Source organism: Saccostrea echinata, unplaced genomic scaffold (assembly GCF_033153115.1).
Source record: "Saccostrea echinata isolate AGI-Se365-2 ecotype Australia unplaced genomic scaffold, CSIRO_AGI_Sech_v1 ptg000025l, whole genome shotgun sequence".
In the NCBI taxonomy this organism is placed as follows: domain Eukaryota; kingdom Metazoa; phylum Mollusca; class Bivalvia; order Ostreida; family Ostreidae; genus Saccostrea; species Saccostrea echinata.
The window spans coordinates 5,191,752-5,218,967 of NW_026889774.1; the positions used below are offsets into that span (position 1 = coordinate 5,191,752).

The window sequence follows — 27,216 nt, forward strand, 5'->3', positions numbered from 1 at the left end:
TCATAAAACGTTTAAAGTGCAAAAAGACCGGCTTCTTATATGTTATTAGTCATGTGAATTTGGTTCATTTCACTTTCACCGTTATCCAGCAATATACATTTAACATTTTAACTAGTTTAAAATGATTCAAAATTGTTCAATATTCCTTCATTATACATAGAATACCTTAAACGATAACTGTTACATACGTTTAAATCAGTTTTATCTGATTAGACTCCGTGTAAATATTTTCCGCGTGTAAAAACTTCGATCAGCATTAGGTGTATTTAAAATTAAATGCTCTGTCAGGAATGAAAGAATGAGGAAGCAATATAAAACATTAAAACTATTAGTGAAATAGAAGAATTTCAATGATATGTTGAGTTTCCAAGTAGCTTGGATATTTAACTTTATGGTCTTTACATTAGGTAAGAATACTTCTGCTTCTAAATCCTACATTTTGTCGTAGATTCTTAAAGTTTCATTGAACATATTCTTTCCTTTGGTACTCAAACCCTACAGGAAATCCAAAATGTAAAGAGGGATTTGTCAATGTCGCTAATTGGTGTTTTTCGTTCCATCGCGAAAGAGCAACGTTGGCAAAATCTGTCGAGATTTGTGAAAAAACTGGAGGAGAAATGGTGATTTTGAATTCACGAGAGAAAGAAATGGCTCTCACAAAATACATGGAAGGTAATCTAAAACGTTCATTCGTTGTTTACATTTGTCATTTCACCTTCTTCGCGTGAAAATCGTGTAAATATCTTACTGTTCAAAACCACATTAACAGGTTAGATTGATCACCGAACCGTAGCGGAAGAAAATTTCATGTTCACAATATCACTGACTTAGCTACAATGTACATTGCTTTATAGTGTATTCATTACACTATACTAAAGAGCAAAATGCCCTTCATTGAAATTAGGGCCTTTATAAAAGGTAGGTCCTTACTTGGCATTAAACCCCTAGATATTCATCGTGAGGTCTGTGATATCTATGGTAATGGTCAAATGTCTCATAGGTCTGTTTGTAGGTGGGTTGCTTAAAGCTGACATGAATTCTTAAAAACGCAAAATTTGCATCAATGTACGACTTGTTTCATACCAACTATTCCGCCATATTTCTTTCAGATACCTTGTCTTATTAGAGAAATACCGACATCTTACGAACGAACGTAACCAAAAAAGGGGATCGTTCATTGTACTCACATTTGCATTATTAAACTCTTCAATGTTATTGCGATTTCAAAAGATAAAATCCCCGCAGGATACCTCAAAACTACTTCTCGTCGTAGTCGCTACCGTGACGCTACAATACATTTCAATGGACATTTAAACGAGCAAAGGGGTTCCGAAAAGGGAAATACACATGTAAAAGGAAAACAAAAAATGTCTCATTTTGAAGCATGAAGTCAAAGATTCTGTCTCACGAAAAAGAGGGCGAGGGAGAGTTAAAAAAATAAACATAAAACAATGTCCTTTTTGTTCACACTACTGGCTAAACTTTGTACATGTAAATCATATACGGTGCCAATTTTGATGCAGCAGAGGCGCATTTAAAGTTACATAGTGAGTCAATATCATGTGTTTCTTTTAAGTTTTCTTTTTCGTGTTGGGGCAAACTAAAATTATTTTTACTTGTATTTTTCTCCACAAAAGTAGATTTTTTAGGTTCTGAAACCTGTAATTTTCTGAAACGTAATACTTTCAAGAATTGAATTAAATTTGCATGTGTCTTGCAAAAATTTGCTTCTGTAAATTTTCCCGTTTGTCCGTCACAGTGTCTCTTTAAACATATTATGTCTCTTAAGTAGATTCCTTATTTTACGCGAGTACTCAATATCGCGAAATGGCCGAAGGGCGTCAAATCGCGAGAACAATAATTCGGGAATGGGTGATGTATCTTAGAGATTTTACATACAGTAAAGCACCATAAAAATAAAAGCGAGTAATTTATTTCGCGAGTGGTGCTTCTAGCGTAATTACGCGATAATTTATTCCTCGCGTATATTTAGGACTCTACAGTAATGCTCATGCCGAATCGTTGGAAATCCGAAATATTTAATGAAAAAAAATCAAAGAGCTGAGAAGGGGGGAGGGAGGGGGCAAAGACTGGAGCAAAATTACGTCTAAGGATCGTATGTATCTAAGAAGAAGCCTTATCAACCGAAAAAATTACGAACGGGCTTTTTTCCCACGGATTCATGATATCGCTATAATACATGTGCATGTATATTGAAGCCGGGTTTAATTTTATTTTGATAGTTTTCTTAGCCATTACAAGGAATTATCACCTCTGACAATATCTGCGTAGAAAATTAATCAATAGCTATTCCTGACGTGATATATATGAGAATGATTTTGCAACTGAAACTCATGCACATTTCATTCAAAATATTCAGGTTTTACAAATTAAAATGCAATGCAAATCAGCTGAGTAGAAATTGGCCTTAGTAACCCCTGTACACATGAATGCTGCTTCGGTAAGTAATTTCCAGACACGTTGGTATCAGCCAAATTAGGTTAGACCATCTTTAAAAATTGTTTCTTTGCCCTCACCGACTGGGTAAAAATGACCCGACTCAAAACTTGTTTAACCTGAGGAAACGATGATATTTTCTCCCGAATTTTCTTTCTCCATCAATAAGAATGTTGAAATTTTCTGGAAAAAAAATTATTACCTATCTACCGACCCAATATTTATATGATAATGTATGAAGAAAATTTTGTTCCAAAAAAGTTGGACCCCCCCCCCCAATGAAAGAAGGATTTTCGACTTTAAACCCCCACCCCCTTTTTTGTTTTTGTTTTGTTTTGTTTTTGTTTGTCAGATTTTTTCTTGTAAGTTGATTTTTTTTCTCTGGCTCCCCCAACCCCTCCGACTTTTAAAGACGAAAAGTATATGTTTCTAATTCGACTAATGAATGATGTCCTTAAATTATTCATATTTTGAGAACTACAGTATCTTTTTGTCAGTATACTTGAATCAATCTATGATTTTTTTTTTCCTTAAAGATGACGCAAATTATAATTTCGAATATAGTTTTTTTTCTCTGTACATTAGAGCTTCGGTCGAAATTACTCTGAGTGCGGGGTCAAAGTTACCCTTCACGTATTCAGTGTATCTTGTAATTTTATATTCTGACGAATAATGCATGCTTAACAAACAATGACATAATGCTACATAGCTTGAGTGCAAAGAAAATTTAATAAATATACAGCACCCACAGACATGAAGCATCAGAGGGGTCTGCCCCACCTTTTGCACACATTACTTTTTATTGTTCGAAATGTTCATCGAAAGGCTTGTTGCCCCCCCCCCCCCTTTTGTTGCAGTACAGTCAAATAAGGCTAATGTAGTAAAGTATGAAAAAAAATTCGTACCGAAAGAAGAAAGTTTTTTTTGCTTGCCAGGTTTTTTCAGGTAAGTTGATTTTTTTTCTCTGCCCCCCCCCCCCATTTAAAACGTCTGTGACCCTACCAAAATGCATAATTTGCAGCTTTTATAATCCACATATCTATACAGATATAACATATATCATGAAAGGCAGCCGAAAGATAAATTAAGTGAAGATTGCAACATAAAACATCATCCAAGAAGACACTGTCTATCATATGAATGCTTTTTTATTTCTTTGAAGTGATATTTCACATAAAGAAAAACCTACCCTTCTTTCTTTATGAAGTTACTTTTTCTTTTACTAGATACGGTATGGAAAAAAAAATTATTGCATATACATGCATTGCCCCATTCCACTTTTAATCGTAGTATTCCATGTATTTACTTAAATGTATTGAAAATGGACATTTGATTCGATTAATTGAGCTTCGACCCCCTCTCCCTCCCCAAGTACACAAACATCTACGTGCGACCACTTTAAAAATATTACGTTTTCCGGAGAAGTGCCAACTATTTTCTGATTTTTAATGGTTGATTTCTGAAACGTTAGAAAACAATACTACACTGTATAATTCATTACAACACTTATTGTCCATTGTGCTCTCTCTCTCTCTCCTCTCTCTCTTACAAACACATAAATGTACACTTTTAAATACAAGATACTATATAAGCGCATCACCTAGTAACTTGTTGCCTTTGCATGGATTTATACAGGGTATGAGTTTAGATTTCATCCATGCTATAGTCGCCCGCGTGGCGCAGTGGTTAGAGTGTCTGCTCTAGAGTCGCGAAGTAAGGACTTGATCCTTACGTCACGGGTTCGAATCCCACTGTGGGACGTGGAGACCGGTCCTTCGGATGAGACCGTATAAACCGAGGTCCCGTGTCGCAGTAGGTGCTGGCACGAATAAGATCCCTCACTGCTCAATGGCCGTAAGTGCCGAGTATAGGACAAAATTTGCAGCTCTCCACCGGCAAGTGGTGGCGTCTCCATATGAGTGAAAAATTCTCGAGAGGGACGTTAAACAATATACAATCAATCAATCAATCCATGCTATAAAACGTAACTTTCCCCAAATGAACACAGCGCACACTAATATATACATGTATACATATAACCACTGACGCATGACAAATGTGTTTCCTAACCCGTCATAGGTATTTTGGCGTATTTTCTTCTGTTTGTACGCTTTTAATTACATTGTAAGTGATTACAGAAAATTAGACAGGAGAAATTATCATTTACAAAGTGATTGAAATACTGTCCGTTCTATTATACACATATACTTAATTTTTCCGATTTATTAATTTTAAACTAGGTGCAATAACTGGTCCCGGGAAAACTACCGAGATACGGGAAGTTAGGGCGAGTTACGTTCGTTCGTAAGATGTCGGTATTTCTCTATTGTAACGATATATACCCCATTGAACTCGTTACACTTGAGTGAATTTTTGGTTTGGCTATCGACGCGTGCACATCTCCGATAGTAAAGTATTTGGGGAACACATGAATTGATGAAAACATTTTAAAACCAGAACAGATAAAAACAGTCATAACAATAATCATGAATAATTATCGTTTTGAATAACATAAATGCAAGTTTGGAAGTAGAAACATAGTTGCGCGTGTTTTTTAAAAGCATACCAATATATGCACAATAAACTTGAAATAATACACAGTAAAACTCGTACAAACAATTTGCAATAATCTATCGTAAGAATGGAACAAACCATCACTCCACCAGTGTATTTCCTATGCATGTCCCTATGCATTCAAATACAATTGATGCATATCGAGAGAACACGTCGAACACTCTAAACTTACTCATACCTGGAAAAAGACCACTGTACCCGTTCGAAGATGTGCACATGCCGAATAATTTACACCTTATATTCCATTTATTGAAATATACATCACAAAAAGTAATAAACTCCATAAATACTCAACAGTAAACACGTTGTCACTTCATCGTACAGCCTAGCACTCGAATACGCTTAGTCCGTGCTGATCAGATTTTGGTCGGGGAAAAAAGAGAATTAGTATTTGCGCGACTAGGTAAAAAATAAGAAATCACTAAAAAAAAAGTCTGATTGCTGATTATCTAAAAACTAAACTGAGTAATTTGGTGTAAAAAAAAATGATTTAGAACACGACATGAGAGCATTTAACCAGAACACAAATTAACAAATATACACATACGTGGAGCCGGGGGGGGGGGGGGATACTCCCTTTTCTCAGAGTGTCTTTCAGGCACGTTGCATCTAAGAAATAATTGACACTTTACCTGAAAAATCTTTGACAAGCAAAATAATAAAAATAATAATAATAATGAAAATTATAATAATAATAAAAAAAATAAATAAATAAAAAGATAAAATATTTAAAAAAAATCTCCAAAATCCTATTTTGTGGCGGGAATGGGGAGGGACAACTTTTTCGAGGATTTAACTATAGTGCAACAAAAAGTGGAGGAGATCAGCCTTTGATTGTGTATTTCATACTAAACAGTAAAACATTATGCTCGGGAAAAGGGGGCATCCCCCACCCACGCGTTCGACAGGGATTTTTTTTTATTTTAAGATTGGCTGCCCCCCCCCCCCCCCGCAACTCTAATCCAACATTATTGTACATTGTACTCAAATATTTTTCTGCCGAAAATGATAGTATGAATGGAATCTGTCCCTCCTCTGACTACAGAGTTTTTTTTAAATGCCTGTTTTCCTTCTTCACTTCCCCCAATTTTTACGTGCCTAAAGTTTTTCTTTTGCTTGTCAATCATTTTACTGCCCCCGCTCCCCCTCGCATACACACATTTTGAGAAACGGTGCTACGTGCCTGTTTTATATGCATGTATAGAAAGTCTTTCCATATTGGAGAGTTTCCGCAGGTAGTCTAAAATTTGGTACCTATTCAATTTCTTGTATTTTGAGAAAATCTTAAAAGATAGTTTAAGGATTACTTAAAACCTAAACCGCAAGATTATAGATAAATATTGTTTGCATTTTCAATACAAGTACATGTATGCTCTCTCTCTCATGTGTAAGCATCCATACATGTAAGAGTAATAATGCATATAAAATCCGATGTAGTAAAAATCTTGGGAAATGATATAGTCCTTAAAAGGGCAGATCGAGGAATTTTTCTGGGGCAGAGTGGATAAAACCTGCTGAAAAAATTGTCTCCTTTTTTTGACAAGCCAAAAAAAAGGAAAAGAAAAGAAGAAAAAAAAACCTACACACGGGAATGAAATAAGTCGTACAAGGATGAAAATATCACATTTTTAAGAGTTCATGTCAGCTTAAATTTAAGGTGTAATGTCCGTCTGATAAAAGAGATAACTTTCGAAGGATATTATTCCAAGCAATCCAATGAATTGTCTTACCAGAGTTTACTAATGAGGACCATTATGCAGTTAATTTCTTATAATTGTTTACCTAAAACATTTATATTCAGCTCCTTCAAGCTGTTAAAATTGAGATATTTCGATCTCTTAACATATAATTCTCTTAATTGTTACAGGAATTGTAGATGCAGAATTTTTTATAATCAGTTAATTAATATTTTTTCTCTTAAAAAAAAAAAATTGAAAAAGGATAACGCCTGTAGGTGGATTGATAACTTGTATAGATGGATGCATTTTTATTTTACAAGCACAGAAAACAATGCGATATTCTGATTTAAAAGCAAACGCTTCATTATGTTTTCTTATATGAATTAAATAGCTTTGACAGTAAATATTATTGTCATATAGTTATACCTCATAATTTTAATTTTATGCTGAGATAAAAAAAAAATATTGATCTTTCTATTCACCATATCAAACTTTCTTCATACTCCAAATTATTTTCCATTTGAATCTAATGCTATTGTTGTTGATGAAATTCAATGTTGGGAATGCTTTTTAAAAATTGGTGAAATTCAGAGCAGAGCCGAAGGGATATTTCAGATTAAAACAGGTTACAACACCTCAAAGATGCTGCTCGCCAAGGTCGCCCTGCAATAGTTACAACCAGTAATGACATCGTAAAAATCCATCAAATCTTACAGAAAGATGCAAGATATACCGTGAGACAACTTGGCTCGGGCGACAATTTGTCATTAGCACGTGTTCGTGGTATTTTGAAAAAATGCTAATGCTTAGAAAGATAAACGCTAGGTGGATACCTCATTTGCTTTGCAATTAACAAAAGAGAGATCGTGTTGAAAAGGCAAAGAGATTATTAAAATTGAATCCAAAATATACCAAAAAAACTTTTGATAATTAAGTTACTAGTGATGAGACCTGGGTATACTGTTTTGAGCCAAAACGTAAGCGTTCTAACAAAATCTGGATATCAAAGAGTGCAAAAGGTCCTAGTATTGCTAAAAGATTACGAATCTTGAAGAAGGTTTTATATGTTATTTTCTTTGTCAATAAAGGCCCTGTTCTGCACATTCCTGTGCCAAAGGGCAAGATAGTCACAGGTAACTACTATAAAAATTATAAAAATGTTTGTTGTTTTTTTTAAAAACTGAAGAAATATTACGAAAGTCGTCACCCCGAAACGGGTATGAAGTATCTCCGACTTTTGCACGACAATGCGACTGCACACAGAGCACGCATTGTGACTTCTTTCTGTTCCCCAAAACTTAAATTCCTCCTATCTGCAGAAAAAATACGAATCACGATATGCCCCTGGATCTGCAATTTATCAGTATATGATGGGTATCCCTATTGAGGAGTATGAAAATTGTTTCCAAAAGTGGATTGTTCGTGTATCCAGGCCAAGGGTGAATACTTCGAAGGGCAGGGACGAATAAAAGGATCAAAGATTAATAAATGTTGGTGAAAATTTAACAGCAAAGTGCCATTATTGTTGGAACATCCCTCGTATGCCTTTTTGAAAATACATGCAAGCCACACATTTTAAAATTTTCGTCTTCAAAAAAAGTTATAGGTCTTTTATATAACACAAACTGCAGTCATACGTTCATATGACTTTTTTTATATTAAGATGTGGGTGTACAATTAACAATGGTGAACACATAGCAAATGATCTATTCAGTATAAATACGAGGGTTGTTAGAAAAGTTCGCGGACAAGTTCTCTAGTAATCCCGCTATATATATTTGCAAGAAACCAGCAAATCTGCAGATAAAAACTATACGTATTTTTCAATAAATATGCAAAGATTTGGTGTTTCCCGACGATCTTTGAAAAATATACAGGTAATTTATTTAGATAAAGCGGCGTGTGTCACGGAGCATGTCACTTTTTTCGCACATTTACATTACATAGAATTTTTTTGAGAAATAAAAAAAATAAATATTTGTGTAATTTCGGCTGTCGCTACAATATTCATGGATCGTCATTTGGCGAAATTTTGAATTGAATTGGAGGGGATTTGACTGTTTAATCGCTAATTAGAGATGATCAATGCATAAAAACAAAGTCAAACATAGCAACAAAGCGAAAAACAACAACCGTTTTTTCGTAATCGTGCGTTAACATGCGTAGAATTTAAAGTTGCTTTTGTCAAGCGATTTTGATTGTTTTAAATAATTTGATCCTTTTTTCTTGTTTTTATTGAGCATAAGGTGACGAAATAGGTGATATGTTAAGAGATGAATTTGATTTTTGAGAATTTATGAGGACAAGCACTACAACGCTTCACACCGGCATATTTCAAGAAGTGCGTTAGCGCTTGATGATAAATATGCCGGCGTGAAGCGTTGTAGTCATATACCTCATGAATTCTCAAAAATTAAATTCATATCTTATATTTACATTATTTTCTGATGATTTGCTACATATTTTTTGTCATTGAACGATCATTTTTGAAGAAAAATAAATTCGCACTATTTACATCACAGTGGAAATATTCGCACTCATCCAAAGGTAGTTCATGAGAACTTTTTTTTAATTTGCAAAGAATCTTTAGGAAGAATATTTGGAAATGTAAATATATAATTATTATCGGCCAAGCTAACAAGAAGTGTAAAATAAATTAACCAAGCTCAATGTTTACAAGTGCAATGTTTGTCCCTTTTTTATAAATCAATTGAATTTAATTATAATTAACAATTATTATAAATAAATACATGATCGTAATTAATTATAGATCTGCGAAACAATGCAAGCTAAAAATATAAATCTCGATGTCAGTTGCATTCGCTTTATATATAATATGAAATCATTATATGTACTGTACATTAATTTATTTTTCAGCACATAACCCTATATTCAATCGGGGCATACCCAAACGAGAGGTACATTTATATAATTATTTTTTTATATTCTATGAAAAAAGTTCGTAACATATTTTCCTCAAAATTATAACTTTAAATTCTTTTTTTTCTCAGAGTCTGCGGAAATCACATCTGAAGTTGGAAGCAACAGAAAAACAAGCTAAAAAATGTTAGTATACAAAATAAATGAACTAGTTCAGTTACAAACACTCCAGTCTAGAGTGTTCCAAAGAACGCATGTGTCGCCTGCTTTATAGCATCATTAAAGATTAAAATAAGTCTAAAGGTGGTCAGCTACTTATTTGCTACTAGCAGTAAAGTTCAAGCATTTGCCTGCAAAATAAAAAAAAATCCAAGGAAAGTAAGATCGATAGAACAGCATTTGTCGTATAAAAATTGACAACCAAAAAGAAATAAGATTCCCCAACCCTCAAAGGTAATCAGCTAATTAATAATGAAATTGATATTTTTTTAATTTTTTTTTTTTATTTATTTATTTTTTTTTTTTTTTTTTTTTTTTGCGGCCTCCATAGCATAAGCTACTGTAGGGGGACAAAAGTGTTGAGAAATTTCCAACACAAGAGGGACAACTTTTGCCAAAAACACTTGACAGCTGACTTGCTAGGATAAAAACACAAAATAACTTACCTCAGTATTTAGTAAGATGGCCCTTCAATTTAATGACCTGCTGTATTCTCCTTGGAAAAGAATGAAAAAGGTCTTTAATATAATTTACGTTATTGTCCTGCAATGTCTTTAGCGTATAATGCTGAAAAAGTTCGTCTGCGGAATTTATATGTGCACTGGGACTAAAAGTCCGGAGACTGTGCAGGCCAGCTCATGTTTTTTATTCGATTTCTGGCAATGATTTCCTGTTACACAAAAAAGATGTACTGGATCGAGCATTATCGTCCTGAAAAAAGTAATTTCCATGCGGAATTAATGTTCCCTTCAACTCGACATAATGCTGAACTTGGGGCCATTTTGTCGTGGTTCTATATCAGGCCCCAAGACCATAAACTGAGAAAGACTTAAGTCAAAATTTTGAATATCTTAAGTTTTATTTAGCATATCTGCATAAAATTTTGCAGGTTTGTATTACATCAATTCAAGTTCAAACATAAAATGAAAATTTTGTTTCATTATCAAAATTATTTCAAAAGTTATATTGATTTGAAATTTTGACTTAAGTCAATTCTCGGGCCAGGTCTCCAACCCTCTCCTGCTTTTTTCCAAACAAACGAGGTTTTTCTCACCAACACATATCTGAGATTCGTCGCTAAATCAAATCAAAATCACCAAGCAATCTTAGTCTCTCAGGAAAGACTCAGTTTAAGATATATGAATCATGCATTATGCCAATTTTGACTTATGCTTCGGAAATCTGGATAAGTGATTTTAAAAAATTGACAAAAGACTTTGATAAAACTCCAAACGAAAAAAATCAAAATTTCATCTTGAAAGAGATTTTAGGGGTCCATAAATAAAGCTTCTAATTTAGCAGTTAGAGTATGGTGCACTTCCCATTATTTTCAGAATATATAAATTATTATATAGATATTATTACAGATTACAAAAAATTGTTTCAGATCAAGAGAACTCAAACTTGCTTTTACAACATGCATATTTAGAGGATGAAAAACTTGCAGGAAATGGAAAAAACATGTTGGCAAAACTGTATACAAATTATACTTGATGAAGTTATTGGTTCAAATGCTAATGCATTATCAATAAATGATTTTGAAAATAATTTGAAATGTATTTTGAGAATATAGTTTTTAGGGATATAAGACATATCAAAGAAAAAGGTAATGGTAAATTATCATTCTACAACCAGTTAATAAGTTAAGGAAATCTAAACAAGCTTGAAATTCAACCATACTTAATTTTTTTAATTTCCATGAATCTTCGTTCTTTTTTGACTCGATTAAGAATAAGTGCCCACAAATTACAGATAGAGGTTGGCAGATATTGTAATCCAATTATACCAAGAGATGAAAGACATTGTATTAATTGTCAAACTGTTGTTGAAGATGAACATCATTTTTTATTTGTATGTCCTCTCTATAAACAACTAAGAAGTGAATTTTGTACACTTTTTAACAATACATTGTATATCTTATGAAATTCTTAATTCTGCAGATGTTAAATCAACAAGAAATATTTCTAACTTCATACGTGATGCATTTAATATAACAAAATCTTTGTGACTATATATTTGTTTACTGTATGTATGACTTGCGCCACATGTGGTTTTTGTCAAATTAAATAAATAAATAAATAAAAAAAATTACTTCTGACCACTGATTTTGCACAGTCTATCACCTCTTCTTCCTACACCACGACAGGCGTTTCTTTCGGTTGACATTTTGAATTACAACTTTTTTTCTTATACACACCTCAAGTGAAGCCATTTTCTTTAAGTCTACGTTTGATAGTCTTCTGAGACCCTGAAGTTGTTCTGTTTTCATTAAATCGTGCAGTTAATTCTCCTAGAGGTGCTCTCCGATCTCTGGAGCCTCTGATATTCCCGATCGTCAATTGAACGAGGCCGGCCTGATCTTGGCAAGTTTTCCACCGATCCATTTGAATAAAGTTCTACAATAATTTGTTTCAAGGGTTGTGAATTTCTTGACGTTTCGTCTCCATTTTGTTACCGAGATAGAATGTCAACAAAACTATAAGCAGACGATGAAATATACGTCATGCTATACGTCACTCATACTGACCTATTTATATTTCATGGGGATTTCCAAAACTCGAACTCTGAACACACAACTTTTAATACGCGCGAATTTATGATATGTTCTAGCGACAACTTTTTTACTCAACACTTTTGTGCTCCTACTGTACATGTATGGCCCGGATTACGGGAGCGCCAATCTATAGGGAGGAATCACCGGATGGCAACTCATGGCTAGAATATTAAAGTGCCAAATTAAACATAATGCTCAGTTCCCGCTCTCAGATAAAACATGTTGCTGACGCTGGGTTAAACATTTTTATATTCTAAAATTTCTAATGTTATATTTTTTAAGTACAGCTATAATACCTGTGTGAGAGTGAACATAACATCTGCTGCCATATGAACATATAGGCCACTCAATTTCATTATCCAACTATCTCCAAAAGAAATTTCAGTCTGCTTTTAATTAAATTTACTGCAACGATCATTTTGGTATAATACCGATCCCGATGTATTTTCATAGTATTTTAAATATTAGTTTGTGTGGTAACTGTATAGAATAAAATTATAAAGTATAGTGTCATTAGCTAGCTCATGAACATATGATATGTCTAATTAAGTTTAATTATAAAACCCTGTCTCTCAAAATTCAAAAGACACAAGTTAATCAATCGTCCGGAATACTTTTGCAAAGCAGGTCAAAGGTCAAGTGGATTGTAACTCTGGTATTCTTGATACTGTTTTATGGCAAACAGTGCACATGCTAAATAGCATAAATTTACCTCTTAAGTATCAAAAAGATGCTGTATTTCGGAACACTGAACTATTTTGCAAAGCAGGTCAAAGGTCAAATTCAAGGGTCAGGAGGTCGGTAACCGTAGCATTTTACAAAAACCAATGTACCAAGCAATATATGTGCAAAGTATCAAATCCAATACTTCTTAAATTTCTTAAGATATAGGGAGTGACAGACTAGACGGAAGCAAGAACAGACAGACACCGGGTAAAGTGATCCCTAAGCGTCGCTCTGCCCCTGCAGGCAACACAATAAATATGGGTATTGAAATGTACAATAATATTCACATTTGCAAATGTTTTCATATAACATTGTATGAGCAATTAATGTTTATCTTTCAATGCATATAGGTGCAGTTTCTCATTTTTTAAAAAATTCAATTGCAGAATCATAAACAAACTACTCAATTTAAGATTAACATCATAATTACATAAATGAAACAGGTGTTCAAGGAATTCAATCTACAGCCTACACCGTAGGGTTTTGACCAAAATAAACTTCATCGGATTAAAATTATAAATGTGCATATATTAAGTCAGTCAAAAGTGTCAATAAAAGATAACATTTTAAAAAAGTTGTTGGGATATAGATACAGGTTGGTAAATGATCAAAGGATGACTGCACTTAAGGACATGCGAAATTTGCAACAAAATAAACTTTCAAAACAAGCATTTTTCTTTTCATTTCAAGAATGGTCAACATCCAATCTACAACTTTATGTAAATACGTTTAATAAAAGTGTGTATTTACGAAGTTTGAATCTGTTTTCAAAGGCAGGGGTCATCACAATTTCTTGAATCTCCGTAATAATGAGGACACCCACTTTTTTACTGACTTTATACATAGTCAGCGCATGTTTGTCTATTGCTCTCCGTTTCACAGTAGTTGTATATTTGCATAAATAATAATGTGTCAAAAGTAGATTAATAGACAAACATGCGCTCATGGTTAAAAAGAGAAAAAACTGCTTTTCTTACATTCGCTCACTGTGTTGTAACCAAGGATTGTGACATGTTGAATATTATAATTCACCACGTGATGTCCTACCTCCGGTAACTTTGTGAATACTAAATTCTGTCACGTGACTTGTAAGGTAGCATGTTTTGTGCTAACTAGGACATTGTGTTCGAACACGTTAAGTCATCTGGCATTGATATACAATCTGCTTTAATTACATTGACGTGCTCATATTGTTAGTTTCGTTTTGAAACCTTTGTCAGAAGTGTATTTGTGCCATACAGAATGGAGAGGGAGATTGGAAAGAGTGATCACGTTCTTTTTTTCAAACATGTCATTTTTTTTTATCAAGTCTAATTTAAGACCCATATTTACAATGTTAGCTCCACCTCTCACGCATATCTAATGTTCAATCAAGGGCAAGTAAGTGTAAATTCACTATATTTGGAAAGCACTAAGGACAAAAAACATTAAATCATTTTATTATATCACAGCCTAAAAGCATTTGAAGATTTAAATTTGTTTTCAAATTGGCAGGATTCTTTCATAAACATACAAAAGTGAAATAAGGTTTACTAGATATAAAAGCAACAGAAGCAACCGAAAAAACACCCAAAACAGGCGTTAAGTGCAGTCATCGTTTACAGCTAAGGTTTCGGGGGGTTTTTTTTGTTTTTGTTTTTTTTTTTTTTTTTTTTTTTTTTTGGCATTTTGATCACGTGACTAATTGGTATTTGTATTCCTCAGCATCATTTTCGACAACTCATCCCGTGGACCCATGGATCAAAATTAAAAAGTAATTAATCGCCAACTTTGTGTTAATGAAAATTGAAGGGTTTTTAATCTTTGTTTCGCAATACATGTACATGTACCTTTTTGATTAAAAAGCCAGCTTCTAGATCCCTACATCTTTAAATATTGTTGACTATTTTCATTGCATATAACATAATCACCTATAATTTATTTTTTTATCGCTAAATAGATGGAATTAATTGATCACAGTCTATATTAAGAATGTGTTCTTTTCTAGTTTGTGAGTTTTACAAGATGTTTAATGATTTAATGCCATCATCGAAACTGTACATCCCAAATGCCAAGGTAATTTAATGTGTTTCATAGCACAATAATGTTCTAATTAAATGATAGACTACCAACTAACTCTGTATATTGAAGGGTCGTCGATACTTCCTGTTACAATACAACAATTTTACTCTCTATTACAGTACGACATTGTAACTATCCTAAGTTTGTTAAACAATACTTCATTGTAACTCTCTGTTAAACAATACACAATTGTTACACTCTGCTACAACGCAAAATTGTTACTTTTGCTACAAAACAATATTGTTACTCTCTTGTTTCAATACAATATTGTAACTCTCTACTACAATTCAAAACTGTTACTTTTGCTACAGAACAATATTGTTATTCTTTTGTTACGATACAACATTGCTGTTTTCTGTTACAATGCAAAATTCTTACTCTATGCTAAAATACAACATTGTTATTCTCTATAACAATGTAACATTCTACAAAGGTCTCTTTACAATATATCAGTATTACTCGTTTACAGTGCAGAATTATAACTTTTTTCTTCCATATAACATTGAACTGTTTCCTTACAACATCCTTACTCTCTATTACAATGCAAACTTGTCAATCTCTGCTACTATAAAACACTGTTAATCTCTCTTACAATACAAAATTGTAACTTTAATTAGAATAGAATGTTGTCACTCTCTGCGTCAAAACAAGTTTGATGTTCTCTGTTATAGTGAAACAATTTTAATTAACATTCTGAAACAACATTGTTACTTCTGCTTAAGTGCACTTGCTACAAAAGGCAAAAAGTTAAGAAAAATCTGAACTTCGAAGAAAGTTTCCTGATATTTTAGGTACATGAATTAAACATCTGAATCATTTACAATCAAAATAAGTTCTAAAATATATATACAAATCCATCCATTCGTCTTTTTATTGTAGCAATGGTCTTTAAATACAACATCGCTACTCTTTACAGTAATTCAACAGGATCGACGACTTCACAACTTGCACAACTACATAATCCTCACTTTCATTGAAACTTTATCATAATTGATGTGCAGTTTTGTTTAAACTCAGCCTTAAAGCTTCACAGGAATAAGTGTTATTTTTTAAGAATTGAAAAACAGTGTATTGTGAAAATTAAGTTTTATCTTTTATTTCTTCTCTTTCTTACTTTTGAAAATCGCTGTCTGAATGTTGATTCACATTCTCTCTCTCACTTTCTCTTTCTCTGTGTGTGTGTGTGTGTGTGTGAGGGTGTGTGTGTGCAGAAAATATTCTTATTTCATCTATATAATCGTTTAAATTTTATAGGAAAATATAACTATGATTTTCAGACTTCTCTTCACATTATAAATTCTTTTTAAGAACAATAGCAACTCGTGGTGCAAACTTGATGTATGCAATGCCTGTTTTATTATCAGTGTAAGATTGTTTTCCACGCTCATGATCGGTTGCGTGAATGGATCATCGATTTATTGTAATTATTTGAAGATTTCAATTCACAAATCCAATGTTTTGTAAATCGTTTGTCTGCTTTTGTTCTCTTTCATAGAAATCGGGGGCAGGGGGTTCTGTCAGCATATACTAAATGAATATAGTAATCTTGAGTTAACATTACTGTTAGTAGTATTTAAAAGGTCTTAATTTTACCCTAAGTGTTAATTGACCAATCCGACTATCTGTTCTTTGACTGTTTGATTAGTTCTGTATATACAATTTTAATTTTTTTTTACGTTGCGATGTAAGCAAACAATATCATCAGATTTGTTAAAAATACATTCTCGGACAAATTCTAACTTATTCCCTCTCGTATGTAGAGAAACAGTACGTTCATTTTGGAAAATTTAATACAGATTTCATGAATATATACTTTTGAAAGATGTCAGATTGCCATACGTTTCCGCTTTTCGACGAATAGGTAAGAAATACTTGTCGTTCATACTTCTGTCTCGTGTGAATCCTAAGTATTTCAGACTTGACGTACAGAAATAAATTCTGTAAACGGTGCTGTCCTCACCTTGCTTCCCAACATGGTTAGAATTTACTAACTCACTAAACTGCATTTTAAGTGATTTTTTTTCGTTTTTGCCAAATCAATTTTGGAAATTTTGTGAATAATATAACTGGCGAAAAAAAACTGGAACGAAATAAACGCAAAGTTAAGGGCCATATAACATATATCTAATTTACTAACTGCTTTTTATTCAGATTCCTGTGGAATTTGATGAAAATGACCGTGCCAACTTAACAACACCTGCAGGTTTCTCCATCAAGCTGTCCAGTATTCCCGACGCAGGCCTTGGGGCATGGGCAGAAACCCAGATCCCCATTTATAAAGTGATAGGGATCTACGAAGGGGAAGAGTTGTTGGAAAACAATGGTGATGTTTTGTATGCATGGAGTGTATGTACTTTTTAAGTCAAGCAATGAAAACTGCTATTACAGTATCCGATCATGATACGAAATTACACAGAGAACACAGAACACCAGGAATTTGTAACTTTTGCTATCAATATACTAAAAAGATTGATTTCTAAGTTTTTGACTCAGTATATAATTCAGTATATTTGAAGTTAAGATCAGATTATTATCATGAAATAACTTTAGATGAAACAGTACATATTATTAGTTACAGAATTCGATTATTATATGTGTATTTAATCTTATATAATTTCTTTCAATAGATTTACTTAGACGATGAAGACACAACGATGCATTTGGTGGACGCAGCCTCTCCAGCCAAAAGCAACTGGCTACGATATGTCAACTGTGCAAGAAATTCTAAAGAAGAAAACGTCTATCCCGTGTTCTGTGATGGTTTAGTGTTTTACATGACCACAGAAGTCGTGAAGCCGAATACAGAGTTACTTGTGTGGTACGGATCGGGGTACGGACTTAATTTAGGAATCAGACACGTGCATCCAGGTAATCATTTTTAGATAAAGTAATTAATCTGAAAAATGTCTTTAAATTTCTCTTATGTAACACAATCAGCAAGAGGAAAAGGAGATTACTTAAAATCACAACTGTCAACAGATATACATTTATTTACAGAGGACGATCTAGATCTGGATGATGTATTCTATGTTCGAGTTAGCTACTTAAATCAAGATTATCCTGGAAAATTTAGATTCCATGACAACACCACCGTCACATACACAAACTGGAATCCTGGGAAACTTTATGCATACTACAAAGAAAAATACTGGAAGTACGACGTCCCTGAAGCGTTTGGGTTATTACTGTCATATGATTATAGACAGTGGAGCTGGGTTCCTGAGAAAGATTATTCTTACTTTACTGACAGAGGGGGTCTTTTATTACCGTTTGTTTGTGAACACAGATCAAATGTAAAGTTTTCATAAGATACTTTTTCTTTAAGTGCAGAAATATCCTATAATATTGTGTGAAGTGTTCATTTAGAAGCCCTTGAAAAGAGTAGTTATAAATGCAGTGAGTCATCTAAAATCCAATATTTAAGTTTATTTGCTCTAATCCTTCCGTATGAAGGTGTTAGATTTGTTATTAAAAGAATAGACGTAGTCTGGGTTTGAATGCATTTGTATCCAAGAATAAGAATTTGCTATCTTGCAAATTTATAATCTGTCCACTGATTTTGGGTAGCAAAAAAGAGAGTTACTTGATAAAAAAAAATTGAAGCATGAGATAACGAACAGTATTCGAGCTCAAAAGTCCATTAAACATTTACTTTTGGAGCAGAGCAAACACGGACCTCTAAAACATCAAAGGTGGGATCTGGGGCCATGGAAGAGTGAACTTGAGGCTTGAACTCTCATCTATGAAAGCTAAATACATTCATTTCATCTCTGAAAGCTAAATACATTCATTCATAATTTTAATTTATTGAAAAATGGTCAAAGTAATAATTATTAAGTTTTACGAAGCTTTCTGTGCATGCAAGAATCACTGCTAACATTTCAAAAGAAGTTGCGATCGAATTATAATTTTCACAATTAAGTTACTTTCAGCTGATTGAAAAACATTTAAATCAAATACTCTTTGAAAACATAATAAAAAAGATGAAGATACCCGACAGCAATCTGGTGCACGGGGCAATAAACACGCATCCCTGCATGCTGGAAACAAGAGTTAGAGGAGGAGAAAGCATCCTCTGTCTTTTTTTTCTATTTTAAACCTGTCACGTGACAAACAGCTGAAGCAAGTCACGTCACTTTGGTTGAACTCAGCAGAGACCCGATATATACATGCAAATAGCAGAATCCCATTCCTAAAAACTTATGCTGTTTAAACAAACCAACGCTGTATTCATTTCCTAAGAAAATTTTACGGCGTACTTCATTTTCTCTTCATATTTGTCTTAATTAATATCTAAACTTGCGAAAGGATATATAGTTGGTCATGCCACCCGAAATGGCACTATAATCAAGCAAAAATTTTCACTGGAATAAATTCTGGGCAAGAAGAGCTATACCCGATGTTTTTTTTTTTTTTTTGAATGATTTGTTGTGGAAGTAGTAAATGATTACGTACGTTAGGAACAAACGGTTTATATAAATTTATAATAACTCTCAAACCGTGTGTTGTTTGTGCGCAATAAATTACACAGTTGTATGAATGCAAAACTCTAGCTCTCTGGTCGTCAAATCTTTTTTTTATGCCCCCGTATCGAAGATTCGGGGGTATATAGTTTTTGCCCTGTCCGTCCGTCTGTCTGTCTAGCTGTTTGTGTATCTGTTTGTCCGCAAAAACTTTAACATTGCCCATAACTTTTGATTGGTTGGAGCTATGGCTTTCATATTCTTGTGACAAGACCTTTCTTTGGGTACCACCATATTTGACCTTGACCTTGGAGTTTGACCTAGTTTTACAAAATTTTACCCAACTTTAACCTTGGCCATAACTTGTGAACAGGTGGAGCTAGGGCTTTCATACTTCACATGTGTAATCCTTGTGAAAAGACCTTCCTTTGGATACCAACAATGTTGACCCTTTGACCTTGAGCTTGGAGTTCGACCTACTTTTGAAAAACTTTAACATTGGCCATAACTTTTGAACGGTTGGTGCTAAGGCTTTCATACTTCACATATGTAATTTTTGTAACAAGTCCTTCCTTTGGATACCAAAAACTTTGACCCTTTGACCTTGGAGTTTGACCTACTTTTGAAAAACTTTAACATTGGCCATAACTTGTGAATCGTTGGAGCTAGAGCTTTCATACCTCACATATGTAATCCTTGTGACAAGACCTTCCTTTGGATACCAACAATTGCAATCCATTGACCTTGACCTTGGAGTTTGACCTACTTTTGGAAAACTTAAACCTTGGTCATAATTTTTGAACGATTGGTGCTTCAGCTTTCATATTTCACCAGTATATTTCTTGTGAGAAGGCCTTTCCTTAGGCACCATTATTTTTTACCATTTGACCTTGACCTTGATGTTTGAATTACTTTTGAAAAACTTTAACCTTTTCCATATCTATTCAATGGTTGCTGCTAGGGCTCTCATATTTCTCATATTTCACAGGTATATTCCTCGAGACAAGACCTTACTTTGGGTACCAACTTATTAGATTTGCATTTGAGAAAGTTTAACCTTTGCTATAAGTTGCCATATGGGGGCATCAGTGTTTCACAAACACATCTTGTTTTTTTTTTCAAATCGGTGAGCTCCAGATTTTCAACTATAAATTACGAACAAAGCAATTTTTCAGAATTTATTTTTATGCCCCCGTATCGAAGATTCGGGGGTATATAGTTTTTGCCCTGTCCGTCCGTCTGTCTGTCTGTCTGTCTGTTTATCTGTTTGTCCGCAGAAACTTTAACATTGCCCATAACTTTTGATTGGTTAAAGCTATGGCTTTCATATTTCACATGTGTATTCCTTGTGACAAGACCTTTCTTTGGGAACCTTTTGACCCTGACCTTGGAGTTTGACCCAGTTTTACCCAACTTTAACCTTGGCCATAACTTTTGAATAGTCGGTGCTATGGCTTTCATATTTCACATGTGTAATCCTTGTGACAAGTCCTTTCTTTGGATACCAACAACTTTAACCCTTTGACCTTGACCTAGGAGTTTGACCTACATTTGTAAAACTTTAACCTTGGCCATAACTTTTGAACGGTTGGTGCTACGGCTTTCATACTTCACATATGTAATCCTTGTGACAAGACCTTCCTTTGAATACCAACAACTTTGACCTTGACCTTTGAGTTTGACCTACTTTTGATAAACTTTAAACGTGTTCATATCTTTTGAACGGTTGGTGCTAGGGCTTTAATATTTCACATGTGTATTTCTTGTGCGAAGGCTTTTACTTGGGCACCATTAATTTTGACCATTTGACCTTGACCTTGATGTTTGACTTACCTTTGAATTTTTTTTTTACCTTTTCCATATCTTTTAAATGGTTGCTTCTAGGGCTTTCATATTTCACAGGTATATTCCTCGGGACAAGAACTTACTTTGGATACCAACATATTTGATTTGCATTTGAGAAAGTTTAACCTTTGCTATAAGTTGCTATACGGGGGCATCAGTGTTTCACAAACACATCTTGTTGAATATACATGTGTTCATGGACAATTTTGTTTCATTCAAAAGCATGTGAAAATTATTCTACAAGCAGCATTAAAATATTCAACAGATTAATTTTTTTATAGCCAACACTGCTCCTTGGAATTCAAAATCATTATTGTTCATATTCTTCCTAATATAAGTTTTTATTCAATTTAGGTGGAAACTTTAAGAATGACATTTTGAAAGAATACACTGTAACAAATATTCTACTTACTACTAGCTTTTAGTAACAATGACAACCCTGTTCATAAAATAAAACCTCTGATATTCGTAGAATCTTTTATCTTGCTCCTCTTTTTATACGTATCACGTTGTACATGTACAAAAGAGTCCAAAAATATAAGAAGAATAGCACTATCTTTACTAACAAAATTGATTCTTTAGATAAATATTAATACAAGTCAATACAAGGGTTGACCCAAAAGTCATGTCACACTTCTATAAAATCTTGAATAATCGAATGTTATCAACAAATTTTTATACAACAATACATGTACCTGTATCTGACCCCCCCCCCCCCTTGAAAAAAAAATTCCTGAATCCGTGCCTGTAACTGACCACCCTTCGATTGTTATCTTTAATAATGCTATAAAGCAGGCGAAACGTGTGTTTCCTTGGAACACTCTAGTTATTCTAGCTATGGCAACACAAAACAGTTGAATTCTGAGTATTTGTTTTGTATACATGATACTTATTTTTATTGAATTCAGAAGTGTACATATGAAGAGAAAAGTTTTGAAAGAATCCTTCTCATTATTCGGTATTTGGTGTACATTGCAACACCGTTTCATCGGAATTCTAAATCGACATATAACGTGTGTCTTGGTGTATACATGTAATACCCAAGTACTAAGTTTTGTTATACCTTTAAAAATTGCTTCCTATATAAATTTATACTAAAAAAAGTAAAAAAAAAAAAGTCCAACGTTTTACAGAGAGGTCCAAAAATAATCAATGTCGATGACATACATGGACCGCTATGACATTTTTTACGTCACACTGTAGGCGGAATCAGCTATATCTCGTAAACATGGAAGCCATCGCAAGATATCAAAATAAAAAAAGTAAAAAGGTATAACAAAACATTTTTTGACTATATTCCCGGGAAAAATGCGTTTTGTCGACCTATCGAACCAAACTGTTTGCCTTCGGGCTAAGACTCGGGCAAACAGTTTGGTTCTTGAGCCCAACAAAACGCATATGTTGCTCTCGAACTCAGTCGATAAACGTATAATATTGAATTCGGACGCAAACTAGAAAAAAGTTGTATTTTTTTCAAAGAATGTTTACTGCTTTTAATTAAGGATGTATTCTCTTTTAGCTTATCAGCAGCAGCTTATCCAAAATCAGGGTTTGTATGTCTGCTTAAACTTTGCAGGTGTCTCTTAACATTGTGTATACACGTTAACGTTACGGTAGTAAAACAAAAAGATAAGTCCACTGTAAAGATAGAACAGTTACTATGCTTAAGAATAAATGTTCCTCAAAATATTTTTAACTCATCATATAATTAGTGTTTTAAAGATTTATTGGTTGTGTAAAATGAAGATATTAAGGAATGTATAGACAAAATTTGCATTTTATCGTATGTTGCACATATTTATTTTTCAGAACCTTAATACGGTGTGCTCACTAGCATGAATCAATTGTCTTGTAATTGATTATGAATTTGTCAGTCTATTGAACAATATATGTTATAACACGTGTTATTAGAAAGATATGTAATTTCATCCTCTGCAAGACAACTAATTGATATATATAACGTAAATCATTAACAGACCTAATTTTAATTGTTCATATGATACCTGTCAAATAGCATGTGTTTTCGATCCTCAATAAGTTATATATCTATATATTAAGTAAAATCAAGGAACTTCAAACAAACTAGGAGTCTCTATTGCAAGGTAATCTAGATCTTCTTATAAATTTTATACAGATTTCTGTATGAATCGGTACAAAACTACCATTATTTGGCTCTTTCATGAAATTGAAATGCTTTAAAATCACATTTAAAATTAAATTACCATACTGGTTTCTTGTTCAGTCACCAATTTTTTAACGGGGCTGATTGGGGTTTTCATTGCGCAATATTTCGCGCAGCATAGTGAAATCAACCTTATTTACACTTATTGCAACTATTTTCACATAATTTATCAAATTAATCAAAAATAAAAAAAAACGCAGGTTAAAAAATCTATTTCCTATTTTAAAATACTTATTTTTTAAAATGATTTTTAACAGATAGTTATAGTGATGCCGTAATAGTGTGTTTGTGACGTTATGATAAAATGAAGTTCTTTAAGAGGGGATAATAAAAATGTTATAAAAGAAAAAGTATAAAATATATGCTTTTGAAATTTTAAACACAGGAATTTGAAGATCTCCGAATTGTTTTCTGACATTTTTTGTATAAATCGTTAGTATCTGTCATATTTTGTAGTACTCCATAAAAACAGGGAAATTTCGTAAATTTTAAATTTTGAGATGCTCCCTTTGGAAACCAGAAGGTAGAATTTTGTGTTTCTTACATATAATGTTTAATATAGTATTAATCATCATATATTATAATTTGAGCAAAAAGTCTATTGTAGTATTTGTAAAATTTGCTTTGAAGTGCGAAAAATCAGCACTTTCCCTAATAACCCTATAGTAAATGTACCTGATACGGTCCCTAAAAAACTCAGAAGATAGATTTTCCCTTGACTTGGCATGTATACTGAAGTAAATGTAAGTTATATATGATATAAAATTAGATCTGACGTTGCGCACGGTGTTGGTACACATTGGCGTTACGTCAAAATAACGTAATTAAAGCCATAATGTTGTTACAACGTTTTTTACGTTATAATTGCATATTTTAGTTGTTTGATGTGAATTTTATTTTATTTTATTTAAAATCTAAATTAAATAACAGAGCACAAACTTTCCAATTTTTGAATCTTCGAAAATATTCAGATTTACACTAAAAATCTTATAATCTTATAAATAAATTGTAAGATTTTTAATATGAAATTGCCACAGGCATACATATCCCCATTCATATCCTTGATTCCTCTTTCTTTTTCTTTTTTCTCACTTTGTACTCCCTGTCTTGCAAAGAGAAAACACATCAAATATCTTTCTCTTTTAACTGCTTCTCCGTTTTTTTTTTCCATTAGGTCATTTCAAGTTTTCTATTTCTATCAAGCCCCGTATGCGCCTTGGTTTTTGAAACCCAAGATAAAAGGAAAGCACGAAAAATCGGTAGTCCTTTCATGCGCGGTTCCAGGAATTTTTGAGAGGGGGGGGGGGTCCAACCAATTCAAAAAGAAATATGACTCTCAAAGTTTTTGACAAGCAACAAAAAATTATAACTGAAAATCCTACGGGGGAGGGGGTCCGGATCCCCCTTCCAGACCTCCTCCGCTTGCCTTTTTTATTGAAACCTTTTGAATTCTATCATTTTCTTTTTATATTTTTCTAAAATGTTAAATTAGGTAATGTACTTAGCATTTACAACCTTGATTTGCAAAGGAATATATATTTCTACGATTGAGAAAATGTGTCTTTCTACGAGAAAAATGGAATTATGAAATCAAAACATTTGAATAATATAATTTTTTTGACAACCGGTGTACAAAGTAGGATTTCCCCCATAACCAGCCCCCCCCCCCCCCGGGGGATCTATACTCAGGAGTGGGAAATTTCTACTCTGTGTAACAGTTATAAAGTGCGATTCCCTCAAGAACCAATTTACCCCTTCTCCCATAAAATATCATGCCGAGCCTTAAATGTATATATGAGGGCGAGGGGGCGACACATGGTTACAAATGCCCCTTCCACAGGTTCTCTAGCAGTCATTAACGAAACTTCACAAAAATTGCAATAAAAAAAATCTAGATGTGTCAACATTTAATTTATGAAAAAAAACGAGGAATTTTATTTTTAATAGATTTTTTAATCCAGTTATAATTCATCAAACTATATGTGCATAATATTGATTAAGTGTTTCTGGGGATTTAAATAACTGTCGAGTATTATACCTCTGTGGTCGAGGGGTCATATCTATATCCTACGGCTTGCAAGAGCAGTGCTTCTTGTATTGTACTTTTTTAACTACTAAAATTTCATACTTAATTTGAACAATTCCTGAGCGAAAACACTAATACATGTATTTCTATTAAAAAATCAGTTGACTTTCATATAAACTTTAATAATGTCGATATGATATAAGCATTGATAAAACAGGGGAAAACCTACACTGAGAAAGAAAGAGGGGGGAAATAGGCTCTAGTGTAAGATTTCCCCTCGGGGGAAGTCCCACTCCTGAGTAGTTAAGCTCTCTTTATAAATCGGGGGTGGAGGGTATTGACATGCAAAAAAGGAGGGATGGGGATGTTTCGCTATTAAAAACCCTACCAAACTGACCAAAAAAAAAAAAAAAGAAACTGACTTATAGCCAAATTCAGAAATCCTATTACTTTTTTTTGGGGGGGGGGGGGGTTCATTCTCATTTTTAGCAAAAAAGAGAGAGAGAGAGAGGGAGAACAATAACGTGATATGTTTAGATATTGCTGCAACAAAATAAAAAAGGGGTACCGGCGTTTGAATGAAAATTTTCAGAAAATTTAAAACACAAGATTATCCTAAAATAATTGGAGAAGGACGTTTTACCGGTACTCCGGACCTGCAGAAAATTGGAAAAAAAGAGCACGGCGATAATAATTCGACGCTCCCGACGTCATTCGTATATATGTAGTGTGCAAAATGACGTTTTTCGTACCTGTGACAAAATGGCTACATTTATATTGATGCTTGCATTTATTTCATGTAGATGATTACCGTAAAAATTATGTTATTATCTAATACAGTATGAAATGTTCTTTCAAGCTACAGTAATGATTGGTATATATATGACATTAATTAATGTATATTTGATATGTAACTGAGACATCTAAGTAATAGTACAGCGACTCGTACTTGTATAACAAGATGGCTACACTTAACAAAGCCTTACTATTATTTACGTATTAGCAGAAATATGACATGTTTCAACATAACTAATTTTAGAAGCATATGTACTTAAGGATTATTCATCAAAATTTATCTTTGTTTGGCATTTATGTCTAGTACACATCGCCATGTGGGCTAATGTCAACTTTAGGAAACGATTTTTTTTCTGTTGGTCATTTTACTTACGCACTGTAGATTCAGCCCAAACTCATGAAATTGAGAAAATGATGTTAAAAATTCCACAATATCACAAAGAATGCATACAAATTATTGTATTTCCTAAATTTCATTTAATTTAGAGGATTGGAAGTGGATCTTTTTATATATTGTAGTTGCGCGTACAATAATTTATGTAACGTTAGACACGGGAATTTCGCCGTAGTATAACCAATAATGAATAGAGCCGTATCATAACTAAAATATTTTTAGATTATTAAAAAGAAATTTTTTTGAATAATTTATTACCTTGGATAAAATAAATATTTTCATTTTTAATTTCTAGTAACTTTAACATCTTGAAAACGCCATTTTCTTTACGACATCTAAAGAGTCAGATTTTATAGTACCA

At 33.3% G+C, this 27,216-nt stretch overlaps 1 protein-coding gene across 1 annotated transcript; it reads left to right on the top strand.

Annotated features, from left to right (window-relative positions):
- The first annotated feature begins 391 nt into the window (after positions 1-391).
- Positions 392-18,537, top strand: LOC133192831 (histone-lysine N-methyltransferase PRDM7-like). The gene is made up of 8 exons (XM_061328838.1): positions 392-407; positions 502-672; positions 9,588-9,628; positions 9,722-9,776; positions 15,077-15,144; positions 17,302-17,496; positions 17,778-18,018; positions 18,148-18,537. The coding sequence occupies exons 1-8, from the start codon at positions 392-394 to the stop codon at positions 18,456-18,458; spliced, it is 1,098 nt and encodes a 365-aa protein (XP_061184822.1). The 3' UTR covers positions 18,459-18,537.
- Positions 18,538-27,216: the final 8,679 nt, after the last annotated feature.